A 16,381-nucleotide genomic window follows, 5' to 3' on the forward strand; every position below is an offset into this window, starting at 1 on the left:
ATCCTGGGAGCAAGACAGCCATAGCAACACTGCATAAAAGAAAGGGGCATTGAGGAAATTGTTAGAAGATATTTGACCTGAATTAAAAATTGCATGCATTTGTTCACAAGTTCATATTGGCAATGTAATTCCTGTGTTTCATGGTGCTTGTAAATTTGAAGGTTGCAAGTTGATTTTAAAAAACAAACAAAATAGCAATAAAACTGTACATTAGTTTTGACATTTCAAACCCCAAGGCTAAGTTACTGTATCAGTCTGATGATCCTTAACAGGATGAAACAATGATCTGTAACTGCTTACTTGTTTAGTTAATGTAAACACAAAATAGTAATGATGGAAATAGGAATACTAAGAGTGGTGCTTAACTTCGGCAGTACCCAGAATACTTTTCCAGCTCACAGCAGTTTCATAGCAAGACTGTTTGAGCTCGGAGCGCAAACTGGAAGTTTTGAATTTACTCTTCCATGCAATGAGTTCTATTCTGTATGATTTACAGGAACCTGAAATAGCAAACCAATGGATAGAATGTCTTTGTGATGCACATAGATGGGATGCAGCAAGACAAGATAAAACAGGAGGGAAGAGAGAGGAATAAATGAATAAACCATTTTACTTGTTTTGTATCCTTTCTTTTGTGTTCGTTTGTGTATGTTTTGCCATTTAATGGCCCCATCCATTGAAGTCAGTCAGGAAAGTCCCATTGACTGAAATAGGAGCTGGATCAGGCCCAGATCTACACTATGGCTTAAGTTAATCTAATGTATATTGTTCAGGGGTGTGAAAAAGCCTCCCTCCCCGAACGACGCAAGTTTTGATCTGCCCTTACTGGTGCTATGTTGGTGAGAGATGCTTTCCTGCTCACATAGCTTTCGCTTCTCACCAAGGTGAAGTACCTGTGTTGACGGGAAAGCACTCTCCCGTCGGCATAACACGTCTTCACCAGATGCGCTACAGCGGTGCAGCTGCATTGATGCACCTGCGCTGATGTGGTGCTGTAATAGACATGCCTTTACTCGGAGTCTTTTGAAAGGGATCTTGTACATGTTGGGGTACTATAAGCTAGATTTTCAAGTGTTTAGCATGCCCAATTGGGGCCAAATTTTGAAAGAGCTGTGTTCCCACTGGGGCACTTGAATAAAGGCCCTATTTCCAGAGGGGCTCAGCACTCAACATGCTGGATTCTTTTAGAAATCTGGCCCCGATTGTGGATGGTGAGACCTAGTCTTGAGCAGACATACTCTCTGTCTGGGTTCAGGTGACTAATATTGGTTGCGGATTTTCTGACAAAACTTTTTTTTTTTTTTTGGTTGGAAAATGCTGGTGGGTCAAAACCAAAACGTTTTGGTCAGGTTTCTCAGGTCCAGGGTGGAATTTCTGGTCAAAGGCAGAGAGAGATTCAGACCCCAGAACAGGCCCGTGATGTGGGAGAATAGGGTTCAAGACCCTAGTCTGAGTTAGGCAGAGTAGAACTTGAACCTGGGTCTTTGATATGCCAGGTGAATGCCCTAACCCCTGGGTTAGGGGCTATTCTGAGATGGGATTTCTCTTTCACTGTGTTTTTTTACCCAACCCCCTGCCCCCAAAATCACCCACAAACTGGACACGTCTCCATTTCATCCCACTGCAGACCAGGAACACTTGAAATCTCAGTTCTGTGGGATGGGAAATCCAGTACATCATGACTATCTCTTTATCATCAGAATACTGAACAAATACCAACCGTGGAAAATATCAGGTTTCTTACGATTTTTTCTTTTCTGACTCTCTCATAAGTACAGTGAGGTAATAAGCACAGTAGGGGAAAGTGTTACTTCCACATACACAATATTACCTGCCCCAAGCATTTAAAACAATATTACATTTTGAGTTCTTTGTATTTGCTCTTCTTGTTTTTGAGCCTGTAGGGTTTACTTCGGGCACATTTTCAAGCTTTTCTCTGCAGTCACAAGAGCTATACACTTCTTAAAAAAATGAAAGCTGACATTCTCGTATCATCACACGCCTTCAGAAGGTTAAGGAAAGGCATACAAAGTCATGAGACTCATGATCAAACTGAAAGAGTAGCCAACACTGCATGCATGTAGAGTAATTGCTGTGCATAATCAATAAGCGTGGAAGGCTGAACGTAGCTCAGCCATGGAAGCATTAATATCAGGGCTTCTGAACTCTTGGACAAACTTCCACTGCATTTTTTTGGTTTTTATTGAACCAGTCCCTCTGATAACAGAATAATGTTGTATGAAGTTTTCCTGAAGAAAGCTGTTTTGCTCTTGCAGCCCAGAAAACTGCCTGTGGCAAGATTTTTCTCTCGGTTTAATAATCGACCCTCACAAGTCTGACCTGAGAAACTTTTACTGTTTTCACATTAGGACATATAATTCAAGAGTCTGGTAACTGGAGGTGATTTATAGTTGCCTGGCAGAAGTTTTTCCTCTGTTCCCTAATACCTGTGTGAAGTAGATGAACAGAAAATGTGTAATAACCTATTTTGGCCTATGTTCTCTTATGTAGATCGTGGACAATGGATGAGAAATACATAACAGTAAAATTATGTTCTCTGGAGGGAAATAACATCTCTGGAGATGTTAATTACAGAATTACAATTCCACTGATCTCACTCAAAAATTCCCAGCATATTTTCATTTATCTCTGTATTTCTCCGTCTCTTTATCAATCTATATTTAATCCATACTTATTGCTTATAGAACAGGGATCGACAACCTTTGGCACGTGGCCCATCAGAAAAATCTGTTGGCAGGCCGGGATGGTTTGTTTACCTGCACTGTCCGCAGGTTTGGCCGATCGCAGCTCCCACTGACCGAAGTTCGTCATTCCAGGCCAATGGGGGCTGCGGGAAGCGGTGTGGGCTGAGGGATGTGCTGGCTGCCGCTTCCTGCAGCCCCCATTGGCCTGGAACAGCAAACCACGGTCAGTGGGAGCTGCGGTTGGCCAAACCTGCGGATGCTGCAGGTAAACAAACTGTCCCAGTCCACCAATGGATTTCCCTGATGGGCCACATGCCAAAGGTTGCTGATCCCTGTTATAGAATGTAATAAATATCTCATAATTTAAAATTATTTTACATGACTTGAGAACTTACAATGCGTGGCAGAATCATCTACTTATAAAGCATAGTTGATAATACAAGACATGAAACTGATGTCCATTCTTTCCTTTAGTCTCTCTCCGCTAGCTATGTAAATGTCTGCTGTATAGTCAAGAAAATGTAAACCATGAATTATTTTTAGGGTCTCAGTACTTCCACGAAAAACACGTTCCCTATTTCAGCTTTCTGCTCATTTCCTTTTAGGATTTGATACCTACTTTACCTCGCGCACCCTGGAGAACAACCGAAGAAATGTGTGGTTTGCAGAGTATTGGGAGGAGAACTTCAATTGCAAGTTAACGATTAGCGGATCAAAAAAGGAAGACACGGACCGTAAATGCACAGGTAATTTCATCCACTTCACCCTTCTTCTATTGTATGCGGTCCATATAGGAATGTCTGCATAGCTGATGTATGGAAGCTTAGTTGGAGACAAACTGAAAAAAAATATATTGAATTTTAATAGGTTGTAGAGAAAATGGAACAGGAGCAGAAGCCTTCCAGGACAGGAGAAATAGATGGAGGGAGGCAAAAATACATTCTTTCATTTTCTTTTTCTGCCTGTCCATCCAGAAATAATTGACATTTTCTATTGATTCTGTGGATTCAGAGGAATATACGGTGGCTGGTTGTGTTTGCATTTTGGTTTTGTTTCGTTTTTTTTTTAAGAAAAGTATCTTCATAAATATTGGTTTGTCATCTGGCCATGAAATATAAACTGTTTGGACATATACAGACTGTATGTTCCTGATTCAGAATGTTTTGAATAGCAGTGTTACAATAAGTTCTGTATTTGAACTCAGCTTTTGAGGAAATACATCAGTAGAAATTGTGATAATATGGTACCATGTATTCTAATTTTAGTTACTATAACACTGCTGTCAAGATTCTCATTTGAATAAGAAAGTTAAGAAGTGTTCTTCTAGCTTTGCCTCAGTAATACAGAAAGCCTCAACTTCATAGCCATCTTGCCTATAGGGTCAGCAGTGACTGTCAGATTCATTGCCTTTTTTCTTTTTTTATTATGTATCTCCCATTTTGGGTCTTGAAAAATGTAATGCGCATTTAAAGTGTAATGTTTTCTAGGAGGGTCTCTTCATGGTTAAAGTCTGGTTCAGGAGATTTATTTTCATCAGAAAGATGCTAAGATGGTTATAGGAATTTTATAACCTCCTTCCTCTTCTCCCATCTCTCACAAGTGCATATTGATCCAGCAGTTCTCCACCACTGTGTTCTCCATCCCCAATGGGATTGTTTAGGGGTTGTGGACCCTGTTTCCAGTCTTCCACTGAAATGAGTTTTGACACTCATTTTCAACAACTTCCTCAAACACGCTGGAGAACCCTGGATCAGGGACCATGAGCTACCTTTCAAGCGCTGTGAGATCAGTTTTCTTATTTTTGAAAGTATGATGATAAATAATTCTGGAATGAATTTGGAGATGCAAGTGGCAGACTGTGGATTCATGGAGTGAAAAATTAAAGTCTTTGAGAGTGTCCTTTTGATTTAATATAACTGTAGCTTCTTTATTTTAAACTTAGGAGGACAAACAGTCCATGCTGTATGTAGTGATACAGTACATTGGACAATGGTATATTTTTCTAAAGGAAATGCATGAAAGAATGCCCATTCCTGGAATTATTCACACAGGGGCCTAACTAAGTGTTGGGGAATGTTCTGTGGGGACAACCTCACAATGACAGGCTGATTACTTTATGCTGAGTTATGCTGAGTTAGGCTGCTCACCATTAAGAGTGATGCAAAATCAGATGAATCTATTGATTTGAATACTGCACTTGCAAAAACAGTCCCAAATTTCCTAAATTTTTTCCCAGTTTCACAAGTATATTCTTCAGAGAGAGACAAGCGGTTTTCCAGCTCTATGATTTGTGTCAAGCTGGGCCACAAGCTATCCCTGAAGTTATACATAGATATATTACACATTTTTCACAAACCCTTTCCTTTAGCTCTTTGTTTGATAGGTTAAGCAGAGTATCACGTGTTGGTTTTGATACATACATAAGCACTGATTGACAGAATGGATCACCCATTCACCTTAGTCATTTCTATGCTAGAGGTTTCCTTGGTGTGGCCGTTAAGATCTTCCTTTTCAGTTTTGACAGCTGTGGTTAATGATGGACATTTGGCTTGATACAAGGATCTCAGAATTTGGTCCAAGGGAAATTATGCATACGGGGCTTCTCTTGGGCCAAATACTACTTTTACTTTCATTTGGCAGATCTTGTCCAAGATCTGCTTTGTGTCCCCTACGGTGGAACTCCTACACATAGAAAGAAAGCAAATGCCAGAGTGGGGTCTGAAAGGAAAATGTTGGCATAAAAGTCAGCGAGATGCTGAGTCTCTCATCCAATGGCAGAATTTGGCCACAAATTAAGAAATTATCTTGAAGGTAATTTATTAAAATGATTTGCCAGCACATCAGCATTGAGACTCTTAAAGTCACATTGGAGTAATATTATCCTGTGTTATTCTTTTCTAAACCTTCATTCACAACACATTGTGAACAAGTGAGATGTTAGACTGCTGACAATGAGTTTCCAAGAGGAAGGAAGGTCCAATGGTTAGAATATGAGCCTGGACTTGGGAGAGCAGGGTTCAATTCCCTGCTCTGCCACAGGCATCCTGTGTGACCTCGGGGAAATCACTTTGTCTCTCTGTGTTCCTGTAAAAGGAGGATAACAGCACTTCTATGTCTCACAGGGGTGTTGCACGAACAAATACATTAAACATTGTGAAGGGAGATAGGGGCCATGTAAGTACTATTGATAGCTCTAGGGCTAAATCCTACTAATCTTACTCATGTGAGCAATCCAGCTCTTCTAGAAGAAAACTTCATACAGGGTTAGAAACCTGTAGGCTTCTATAAAACTACTGTTCTAAAATCCTAGAAAATTGTAGTTGGCTATTGGTACCTTTTTTCTGCAGGTTTTTTTGACCCATTCTATAACAAGGAATATAATTCTTTATTGATTTCTAGAGGATCCTTAACAAAATAGAGAAGTTACCATTTTCTATTAAACTCTATGAAGTTTTTCCATAAGAGCACTGATTACAGTGGGACTATTCACATAACTAAGGTGAACAGGAGTCTGTCCTATGCTAGTAATATAGCCTTGGCTTTCTAGAGGCAGTGTTCAAAAAATGATTACTCTGTGTTGCTGCTGACCTGCAGAGCTCCATAGGCCTCTTGGGCTTCATTGCTGTGGAAACTATTCACAGTTCACATTAGGCATTCCAAGCTGCCTCTGATTTCATCTCTGAGCCTGTAGCACTCCTTGGTTTCATTGCCATATGATGACTATCATACAGACACCTGCTGCTCATGACTATAGGGTTCCTCTGAGCATGCTTAGGAACTGCACTGGCAATGGTAAGCCAAGCTGCATCAGATATCAGCCAGGGAAAGACTCACAGCCAAATGTGCTCTTCCTCGCACATAGTTTTCAAGGCAAATTCAGCCCAGCACCGCGGAGCTGTCCAAAGTCCTCCACAATTCCCCCGTAAGTCTATGGAAAAAGGCCTCAGCAGAGCAGCTGTACAGGGATCTCCATGCCAACTCCATGTAGGTGAACACAAGTGGAAGCACTGGACAGGGAGTCAGGGGCAGGAGTAAGCCATAGTAGCAGTCATAGGGGATCATGTAGCTCATTGCCCTGCCTCCAGGAGTGGATGAATTTCACCTTGACAGGCATAGGATTTTGCATCCCTCCAGCTCACCTACATAAAGCTGAGTTACTCTGGCAGCATGCAAGAGAAGTGAATTTCATTCCAATAGAGAAAATGAATGATGCAGCTGACTAATATTCAAATCTCTGTAGCAGTCCTCTGAAAAGACCAGATGATCAATCAAGGAAGAACTCCAAAACTTCCTCCTCCTCCTTTTCCCCCTACCCTAACCAACACTGAATCTCAATCTGCTATTAAGTTTGTAGACAGCTAGAAATATTACTCACCTCTACCCCACTCCATTAATCTAGCTAGAGATACCAAGCATATATTTAGGATCTTCTGTATTAAGTTAATCTACGAAAATGATTCCCTAAGCCTGTCCCCATTCTTCATCCTTTTTGGGAGGTGGTTCTCCAGTCTTAAGCAAAAAAAGAAAAGTTTTTCTAAGAATACACTTTTGTGAACTAGTTGACTTCTAGTATGGAATTTTGTCATGTACTTTCCACAGCATTCTGTATCATAATATTTTTGAAATATTTGTTTCAGAGCCTTGAATGAATCAGTGCCTTGAATGAATATAATTTAGATGTATTGAAGCTCGGGAAAGTTGCTTTGATTGTGACAGACACTGTTAGAATTTGGGAAAATAGAACACTTGTACATGCATTAAATATGTCTAGACAACATTAGATCCAATGTATTATTTATTAATAATAGTATCATTAGGAATTTTCATCTTTTCTTTCAAATTATTTATTGTGGTATCAATGAGGAATCAATCAGGTGCTTCGATTAAGGAATTATAAACAAGCACTCCTGGAGTACATCCCTTTTTTTTCCTGCCATCTAAAGTAAACTAACCCCTGATTCAACACAATATTTAAACACATGCTTTGCTGAATCAGGGCATCAGTATTTAAAATGACTTACTATTTTGCTTTGGAAAGTAACTTAACCTCTCGATGGCTGATTTTATGCATCTTTATGCATCCGCTTTACCACACCAGGCTGTTGAAGCTTAATTTGGTAATGTTTCAGAAAAGCAATTTGAAATCGCCAAGTGGACAGTGGTACATAAGAACAATAATTATTATGATAATAATTATTTTGCATAGAAAAGCCTTTGAATAGGTGAAGATAATAATACCTTACAATGAGCCCATTACAGATTATGATCCCATTTCTGCAAAGAGACCCACAATGGTACAAGGATCTGCAGTTCTGTCTGCAGGCTTGGGGCCTACGCATATACTATGAAGTCTGTGTATGGATCACTTCTTCACTGAAATGAAGCTGCCTGAAATTCTAAGATATAATCTGGCTCAAACTTTACTACTGCAATAAAACTTTTTTTCTACTACAATCATTGGTACTAAGCCAAATAAATAAATAAATAAATAAATAGAGAGAGAGAGAGAGAGAGAGAGAGAGAGAGAGAGAGAGAGAGGAAATGAATAGCCCGGGATAGAGATGGAAATAATTAAGGCTATGTCTCTCTAAAATAGTGGTTGGAGTTAATATACCTTACACTAAGATTCTATTGATCAGCCAGTGCATCAATATTTAATTATGGAATTTCTTAGAATTAATAGGTGATAAAATAGTGCTTTCCAGATATACTGGCATATATTGTAATCTCTTTAATTTCCAAAGTGATTACTGAAATCAAGCATGCACTGCAGAATTTATCCTATTTTCAGTGCCTGATTGGAACTTAGTACCAGTTTTTAGGAGACAATACTGTGCCTATAAGCAGCATGTTTTGGTGTGTTCTCTGCATGAATTCAGATTGTGGGATACAGTATTTGGTGACCAATCGTTCACATCGTTTGCTACTTGGAAATCAAAACCCAAAGTCTTGACACAGGCAATGATGTGAAACCTGTATGGTGATCAATCTATCACATTCAGTCCCCAAATGAGCAGGAGATCAGAGTGATTTTTAGGGTTTAGTGAATGTTGCAAAAATAAAATAAAAAATAAATAAAAAATCCACAAACATTAAACTAAATTTTTACACACATCCACTAGCATTCAACTTTACTGGCAAGAATGTTCACAGAAACATCTAAAAGATATACTTTAGTTCAGTCAGGAATTATTTTTGGGAAGTTCTGTGTCCTGTGGCATTCAGGGGTCAGATTAGATGATCATAGTGGTCCCTTCTGCCTTTATGATCTCTGAATCTCTGAAAACCATGAATTTTAAATCAACACAGGAGAATATTCACAGAACCTAACCTCTGAATTTTTAAATGGGATATTTTTTGTTGCTGGTGTTTTGAAATATAGCCTCACCTGAAGAAGCAGAATATTTCTAAGTACATCAGATGCACACTACTAGTATGGTGGCTGTGTGATTCTTTTATTTTATTTTTAAAGAAAATCTAAGCATTATATTACAAATACAAAGCATTACAAATACACATGTACATTAACTCATTTTTAATTAACTATGCCTATTGGGTATAGTACGGACTGAAAAGAAAATCCCAACACTTGACTGTAGGTGTAGCAGTTTTCACTCGTTAAACATAGGTTTTAATTTAGCCTACCTCCCAGTTGACAAGACATAATTAAGTGATATAAGGGTGATGTCACCCTGGATGTCATTTATCAGAATGTCTATTACTTGGAGAGATTTTCTAATTATCTGGAAATGTAATCGTTCTGAAGGTGCAGCCCAGATGATGGCTCACACAGTAAACCACTCTAAAGGACGTGTTTGGAGGAAGGTCTTTGCATAGCGAAAGGCCAGACATTTAGCAAGAGGGTTTGTAAAAGGCTGAGTTTTTGTACGTGTTCTTAGAGACAGAACTGGAAAAGACAGTATCCAAATCAGAAATATATCTACAAAGGACCTGATTCCTTTCTCACTCCAGTGTAACCCCACTGTCTTCAGCAGGGATACTCCTGATCTACACTGGTATACATGAGAATCAGGCCCCTGCACCTAATCTCAGAGTTTGTTTATGCTGAGGATGCTATGTCCATATCCTAGAAACATGTTTAAAACCATGTTAAATCCAATGTTTTGTTCGAAGTGCAAGTTGAAATGATATATATATCCAAACCAGATCACTGGAGGAGCTGTGAATTGTAGCATTCATGTAGCAGACCAGCAGTGCTGATCTGAAATGTAAGGATGTGTGGAAGGGGAAAGAAAAGCTCACCTGGGAAGAAAAGAAGAGGGGCCAATGAAGATATGGGGAGACTTGGTTCTTCAGAAGGACGCAAGATTTTCTACTTTATTGGGTAAGCCGTCAGAAAAGCTTAATCCTAAAGGTGAGGTTCAGGGCAAATGGAGATGTGGAAGACCTCTGTACAGAAAGGAGAGCCCTGCTCTGGGCAGGTAAATAGCACCACTAGAAGTTACTGTAAATAGCCATTTCAGTCTCATTGCAATAAAGTTCTGTTCAGAGGCTCACGCAAGCCTTTTGGTGCTTGAATATTCTCTCCAACTGTCTCTGCAGTACAGAGCACAACATACACTTATTTGAAAATCCTTTCAGTTTGAGACTGAAAAGCAGTGGAAGACAAGGAAGGCCTGGGTAATAGGAATGCTGTTTGAGTATGCAGGCATATGCTTGAACTTGTCTGTAACATTCCTTTGGAGCAAAGCACTTGGTTTCTAAAATGGATGCCTAAAACAGACTCAGAGAACTAGTGCAATAGTGGTGGATAGTTTAACATGTTCTTACTGCCTGTAGTTTGGGAAGAGTAGGGAAAGGTCAGAATTTCCCCTTGTGTAAGAAAACTGTAGTTATACCAGCAAGGAATTCATTTGACGCACATTAATTTTGAGAATAAAATTGTAGACAAAATATAAATGTCCTGCTATATGTGTCTCAGCAGAATTTACTGTACCTGTTTCTAGAAGAACCTGACAATCCAGTCTCCTTAAGTACCTACAAATCTTTCATTGAGTTACTCAGCACTGTCTAAAAAGGAGGGGTGTGTGTGTGTGTGTATATATATAAAGATGAAGAGGATCCTCTTTTATAGCCCTTTTGTAATACTAATTTACACAGTCTAAGATTTGAATTTTCTTTCTTTCTTTCTTTCTTTCTTTCTTTCTTTCTTTCTTTCCATTTACGGTATGTTTTTGATAATGTAAATGAATCAACACATTAATATCAGTACTAGGGCTAAAAACTTGTTCTTTAGGCTTTCAATAGTAAACTTTCAGATGTCCTCAATGATGCTTCCTTGGGAAGCCATGCATCTTGATGAGATTCTCGAATCACTACCTTTGAGGTCTGAAATAACCAGGTCAGTCCTATCTTTCTCTCAGCAGAGAATGCTGCTAAATATCTACAGGGTAGGCCGATAGGGGAGAGAATCTGTGTGCTCTGTTCCTATGGCAATCTAGTTTTTACACATCACTTATCTCTGTGGTGTCTGAGTATGTTCCAAATATAAGACAATCACAGTGACTAACATTCGTCACAGGTAGTTGATTCTCCTACACGTGAAGAAAAAACACATGTGATTTTGAAAAAAACCCTAATGTTGTGGTGTTTGGGAAGATAATGTGGAAGATGAATGCTTTGACTAGGACTCTAAGGCCCCAGAATTTAAGGTTATTACTGGCTTCTGTGGAAGTAAAATCGATAATCTTGAACCATCCCCCAAGAATGCCACTTCTTGTGCACAAACAAGTGTCATCCTTGCAGTACCTCTCAAATTTACCCTGTGTTGAGGGATGTCACTCATTTCAGCCCCAAGGCTACCTACATTCCACATAAGTTTAGTGTCAAGAATAATTTACAACAGAAATAAAGTATTCCATAGCTGAGGTATTCAAGTTATTGGCACTAAATCAATGAACCCCACAGCACTTTAAATTTCCTGCATCAATAGGGCTATTTTTTGGGGGAGGGAATGTCCCTCATTTTGAATCTTTATCGCATTGTAACACTGTTGAGCCTTGGTGGGATGAGAGGGAGGGATTATGGATATTTTTAATGCCCGCGATGTTTAGCAGCTTTACATATTGTGTGGCAGAATTCAGCTTCTCTTGGTTAACTGGCAGTATAGTAGGGAAGGTTGCGGGCTGCAGGTATTGCTATTGCCATCTATGTTTTTTATATAAGAAAAATGGCTTTTTAGTAGAAAGAAGTCCACACCACAATGTTAAGAGCTCCATTTTATTTGAATTTTCCCAAAGCACAGAGATGTTCTTTTCTGAAGTTTTCTTTCAACCATCCATAGAAATATCTTGGGTCTCCAAGCTTTCCCAAAGCTCTCTAGATCATGAGCTTTGGTTCATGACCATCTTTACCTTTAAAGAGTATAGCAAACAAAACCAAAAGCCATGGAGACCGTTTTAAGCCATCTCTAAGTGTTAGAGAGAAATGAGAAACAAAAGATGTGGCAAATAACACAGCCTGAGGATACAAGAATGCTAGTTATAAACTGAACCACAAAAGTGATCTGGTGCATTAGTAAAGTGTGCAATTTATTACAGAAGGAAAATTTTAGTATATTAAATGCCATCAGAATGTTCCATCTCAGAAAAAAAAAAACCTGAGATGTTTTAAACAACTCTGTGACCCATGGCCAAAATCTGGAACAGCTTTTTTACAAATACCAAGAGCCATAGTGTGTCTGATTCACATTTAAGTTTAGATTTATGATATTCATTAGCATGAATATTTGTTGGACTTCCAGAGTGTCTGACAAGCTGAACTATTAAATCATGCAGGTCATAAGGTCTAAATTTACACCTTCTTAGTAAAGATGTAAAGGCAGGTAGTGTTCCCTTTCAAGATCTTCTCAAGGTTTGGGATGACAGCCTTCTACAAATGAATGTTTCATGTGTGTGAAACATGAGGACAGACTTTGAATGCTGCAAGAAAGCATGTTTAGTTTCTTTAGTTTACGGATAACATTGGCAGCAATGTACTGAAGTCTTGTGGATTCTTCAGTAGCCCCTATTTGCCCTTACTCATAATATTTGTGGTGATAAATAGAGATGCTGAGGTAGAATCCTCCATTAAATATCATCAACCCTGCAGAAAAGATAGGATTTGGAGGCTCCAGAGCCAGGTGAAACATATTGTTATTTTATTCTAAATTCCTATGCCCTAAAACAGCTGTGTCCCTCATTTAAGGTGTAATTCAATGTCCATTTAAGTCAATGGAAAGGCTTCCACTGACTTCAATTAAATGGCCTCCTTTAAAAGTTTCTAAAGAAAATTATACATCCACATCTATAAACTTTTAAAATCTCTTGATAACCATGTACAGTTTCAAAGTCAAAATCCATTTTGTAGGGAAACCAATAAATTCTTGCAGCATGCTTGGGAAAGGTGTGAGGAGTGGGGTGGGGAGAGGGGGCAAATCCTCAACTGATGTAAATCAGCATAGTTCCCGGAATTGGTCATGCAATTTTAATGTTAAAAATTGTGTGTTCTTTGCAATATCGGGGAAAGCCAAAGTGTAATTAATTGAATGAATACACCCATGTTTGTGCAAAATTAAGGTTGCACAGTAAAATACACCAAAGTAATTAAATGTGAAAATTACTGTTGTCCAAATAAGTTTCATTATGTCCTCTCCTACATATGTATTGTGAGGCTGTAGATTTTTCAGATAATCTAGATTCATGCAGTTTTTGTATAGCTTTATGTGTGGAAAAAGAAGATCAAGAGATTTGTTCAATGTGACACAGAAAATGTCTCACATGTAAAATGGGGCAAAGGTTTTTCTTCAATAGCTATGCTTTATAGACATGAAAAAACATTATTGTCACAATGCATACATAAGAGTTGAAGCAATATGCCTGATAAGCACTGTGGTGTAGCGGATAAGACTTCAGAGGTCTGGGGTCCGTTCCCATCTCTGCTACAAATTTCCGTTGCAGAGGAAGTTTTTTTCAAAAAAAAAAAGCAGGAATTTTGACCAAAAATTGCTAAAATGTAAACATTTTGACCAGTTATTACACTTTCAATATGGCAAGTGTCTTAAATATCTCTGTGCCTGAGTTATCCCACCCTGAAATTGGAGAAATGGTAAAGCTAAGTTAATGGTGCAGTATATGATTTACTGGAGGCTTGATCCAGTGCTCAGTGAACTCAATGACAAAGCTTCTGTTGACTCAGCTGTGCAGATTAGGCTCTGTTTGCGCATTTAACGCTCAACCAAAACCCATTCAAGACTCCCATTAACTTCAGTGCGCTTTGGGTTGGGGCAGTAACATGAGTAGCAAATCTTTACTGTAAATGTACATGATTTTTCACATGTTCATCACTGGGTCATTTCACACTCATTTCGTCTAAACCAATATTATGTTACTACTCCTTCAAGAAAATAATTTGCATGGCAAATTGTAAAAAGTCACCTACAATGGGGAAAGTGTAGGGTTTTTTGCACTTTATTCTTTCAGAAAAACAGCTGAACACCTTTAGCTCAAACTTTCCATAACAATTCACCTTTAGACTAAGCTGAAGAGGAGATGTTTCAGAAAGTAAAAGCACCTAAAATGATGGATTAAAATGAAGAGGCAAGGTGGGTGAGATATATCTTTTATTGGACCAAAAGAGACAAGCTTTTGAGCCAGACAGAGCTCTTCTTCAAGTCTGGGAAAGGGACTCGAGTATCACAACTCAATGCAAGATGGAACAAATTGTTTAGCACAAGCAATTGGCACGTATTCTAAGAGACCATTCAAGGTAGAGTGGCCCGTTAACACATCTGCAATTATAGTTAAAAAGGGGTGTGGGTGGGTTATAGATTGTGATAATAAAACATAAATACAGTGTCTCTGTTCAGTCCCTGATTTCTAGTATCTAGCAGATTTATGAATTTAAGCTCCCAGGCTCATCTTTTGAAAGTGTTGTGCAGGTTTCCTTTGAGGATGAGGACTGATAGGTCAGAAATAGAGTGACCACTTTCTGAAAAGTGCTTACCCATAGGTGACAAGGTGTTTTTGTCTTTTATCATTTTCCTGTGTGAGTTCGTTAGAGTGTAGTGATTGTCTGGTTTCACCTACGTAGTTGTTATTAGGGTATTTAGGGCAGTAGATGAGGTATAACACATGTAGTGACAGGCATGTGTCGGATTCATGGATCTTGAATGGTGTATTGTGGGGGGTGTTGATTGTTGTACCAATGGAGATATTGCCTGCAGCTTTTCCATATGTTTTTCTGACAGAGTCTGGGGCTACTTTGAGTTGGTGTGTCTTGATCTGGGGGGAGCTTGCTTCTGATGATGAGCTTGGAGAGGTTTTGGTGTTGTTTGAAGTCCAAAAGTGGGGATTCAGGAAAGACTTCTTTCAGGATGGGGTCCCCATTAAGTATAGGTTGTAGTTGTTTGACAATACCCTGTATGGGTTCCTTTGTGGGATGGTGGGTGACAGCTAGGCGTATATGGTCTCTCTCTCTCAAAACATAAGTTTGTCCAGTAAAAGAGATCACTTCACCCACCTTGTCTATTTAATATCCTAGGACCTAAACAGCTACATGAAAACTGTTTTGTAACCTGAATGGTATCTTTTATGGTTGCTATCCACTGGTGCTCATCACAGTAGAATCTTTGGTACATTGTATAATTAAATCCTATTTAAACATCAGTCCTTAAAAACTGATCACTTAAACATCATAATGTCTGCTAGTTGAGGTCTTGAGTCTAGAAATAGTTAAGATGATGTTTAGCTGAGCTTGATGGTATTGATCTTGTGTGCAAAATTGTAGAATAATTTGGAAAGGGTCAAATTCTTCCCTTTGGTACACATACAGAACTCCCATTGAACTCAGCAGTACATATCTCGGCAGATTATGACCCAACATGTGTTCTGTGACTGATGACTTTAAAAGGAACAAGAAATCTTTTGACTAGAACTTTCTTAAAAGTTGCTGCTTGCTATTTCTCTTCCACATTCTGATGAATTAAATGCAGCTCTCTCTGTGTGTTTTCATGTAAAATACATAATATTTCATTGCAGAGAGTGTAAAAATAAAATGTGTCTTTCTTTGGTTGCTCGGATAGCTATAAGTGAGGTTAAAGGGCAGCCTATGGTGTAAAATTTATTTTCTCAATTACATCCTGTGTTCTGATGCAGATAAATAAGTGTGCTAAGTTATTCTTCCTCTGGTCTCCCAGTGAATCCCATTCCCTCTATTTCAGACTTTGAGGCCCTAATAGTGCATTTTGCTCCACATTGGAGAAGAGCTCTAGCCTTGCATATCCTATTGCAATTTCAGAGCCTTTGATTATAGGCTGTTATGTGCAGCGACCATGTTCATTTGCTGCCTAGGAGAGCATTAAACCCATTCTAAGCACTTTATTATTGTTATTATTTATTAATAAATTGTTAATAAAACATTATTGCCATTACTGTTGTTTATTGATGTAGCACCTCGAAGCCCCAGTCACGGACTTCGTCCCTCTTCTGATAGGGTCTGTATGAACACAGACCAAAAAGATAGTCGATGGCCCAAAGAGCTTACAATCCAATAATATCAATGCTAACTGCACAAGCAAAAACTAAGTTACAAACGCGTTATTAAGGTTTCAAAGTCAAGCACTCAAAATTTGGAAATGCCAAATTAAGGTTGCCTGTGCAATTTTAAATTCAGGCTCC

The 16,381-nt window shown here is 38.8% G+C and overlaps 1 protein-coding gene across 4 annotated transcripts in view; it reads left to right on the top strand.

Annotated features, from left to right (window-relative positions):
* The window catches only part of GRM7 (glutamate metabotropic receptor 7), a 546,447-nt gene that overhangs the window by 328,947 nt on the left and 201,119 nt on the right, over positions 1-16,381 (top strand). For all 4 annotated transcript variants that reach the window (XM_084634422.1, XM_084634423.1, XM_084634425.1 and 1 more), the window contains exon 5: positions 3,311-3,451. In XM_084634422.1, the coding sequence (XP_084490548.1) occupies positions 3,311-3,451 (141 nt within the window). The remainder of the gene's footprint in view (positions 1-3,310; positions 3,452-16,381) is intronic.

Source organism: Lepidochelys olivacea (assembly GCF_965140295.1).
Source record: "Lepidochelys olivacea isolate rLepOli2 genome assembly, chromosome: 7".
NCBI classification, from domain to species: domain Eukaryota; kingdom Metazoa; phylum Chordata; order Testudines; family Cheloniidae; genus Lepidochelys; species Lepidochelys olivacea.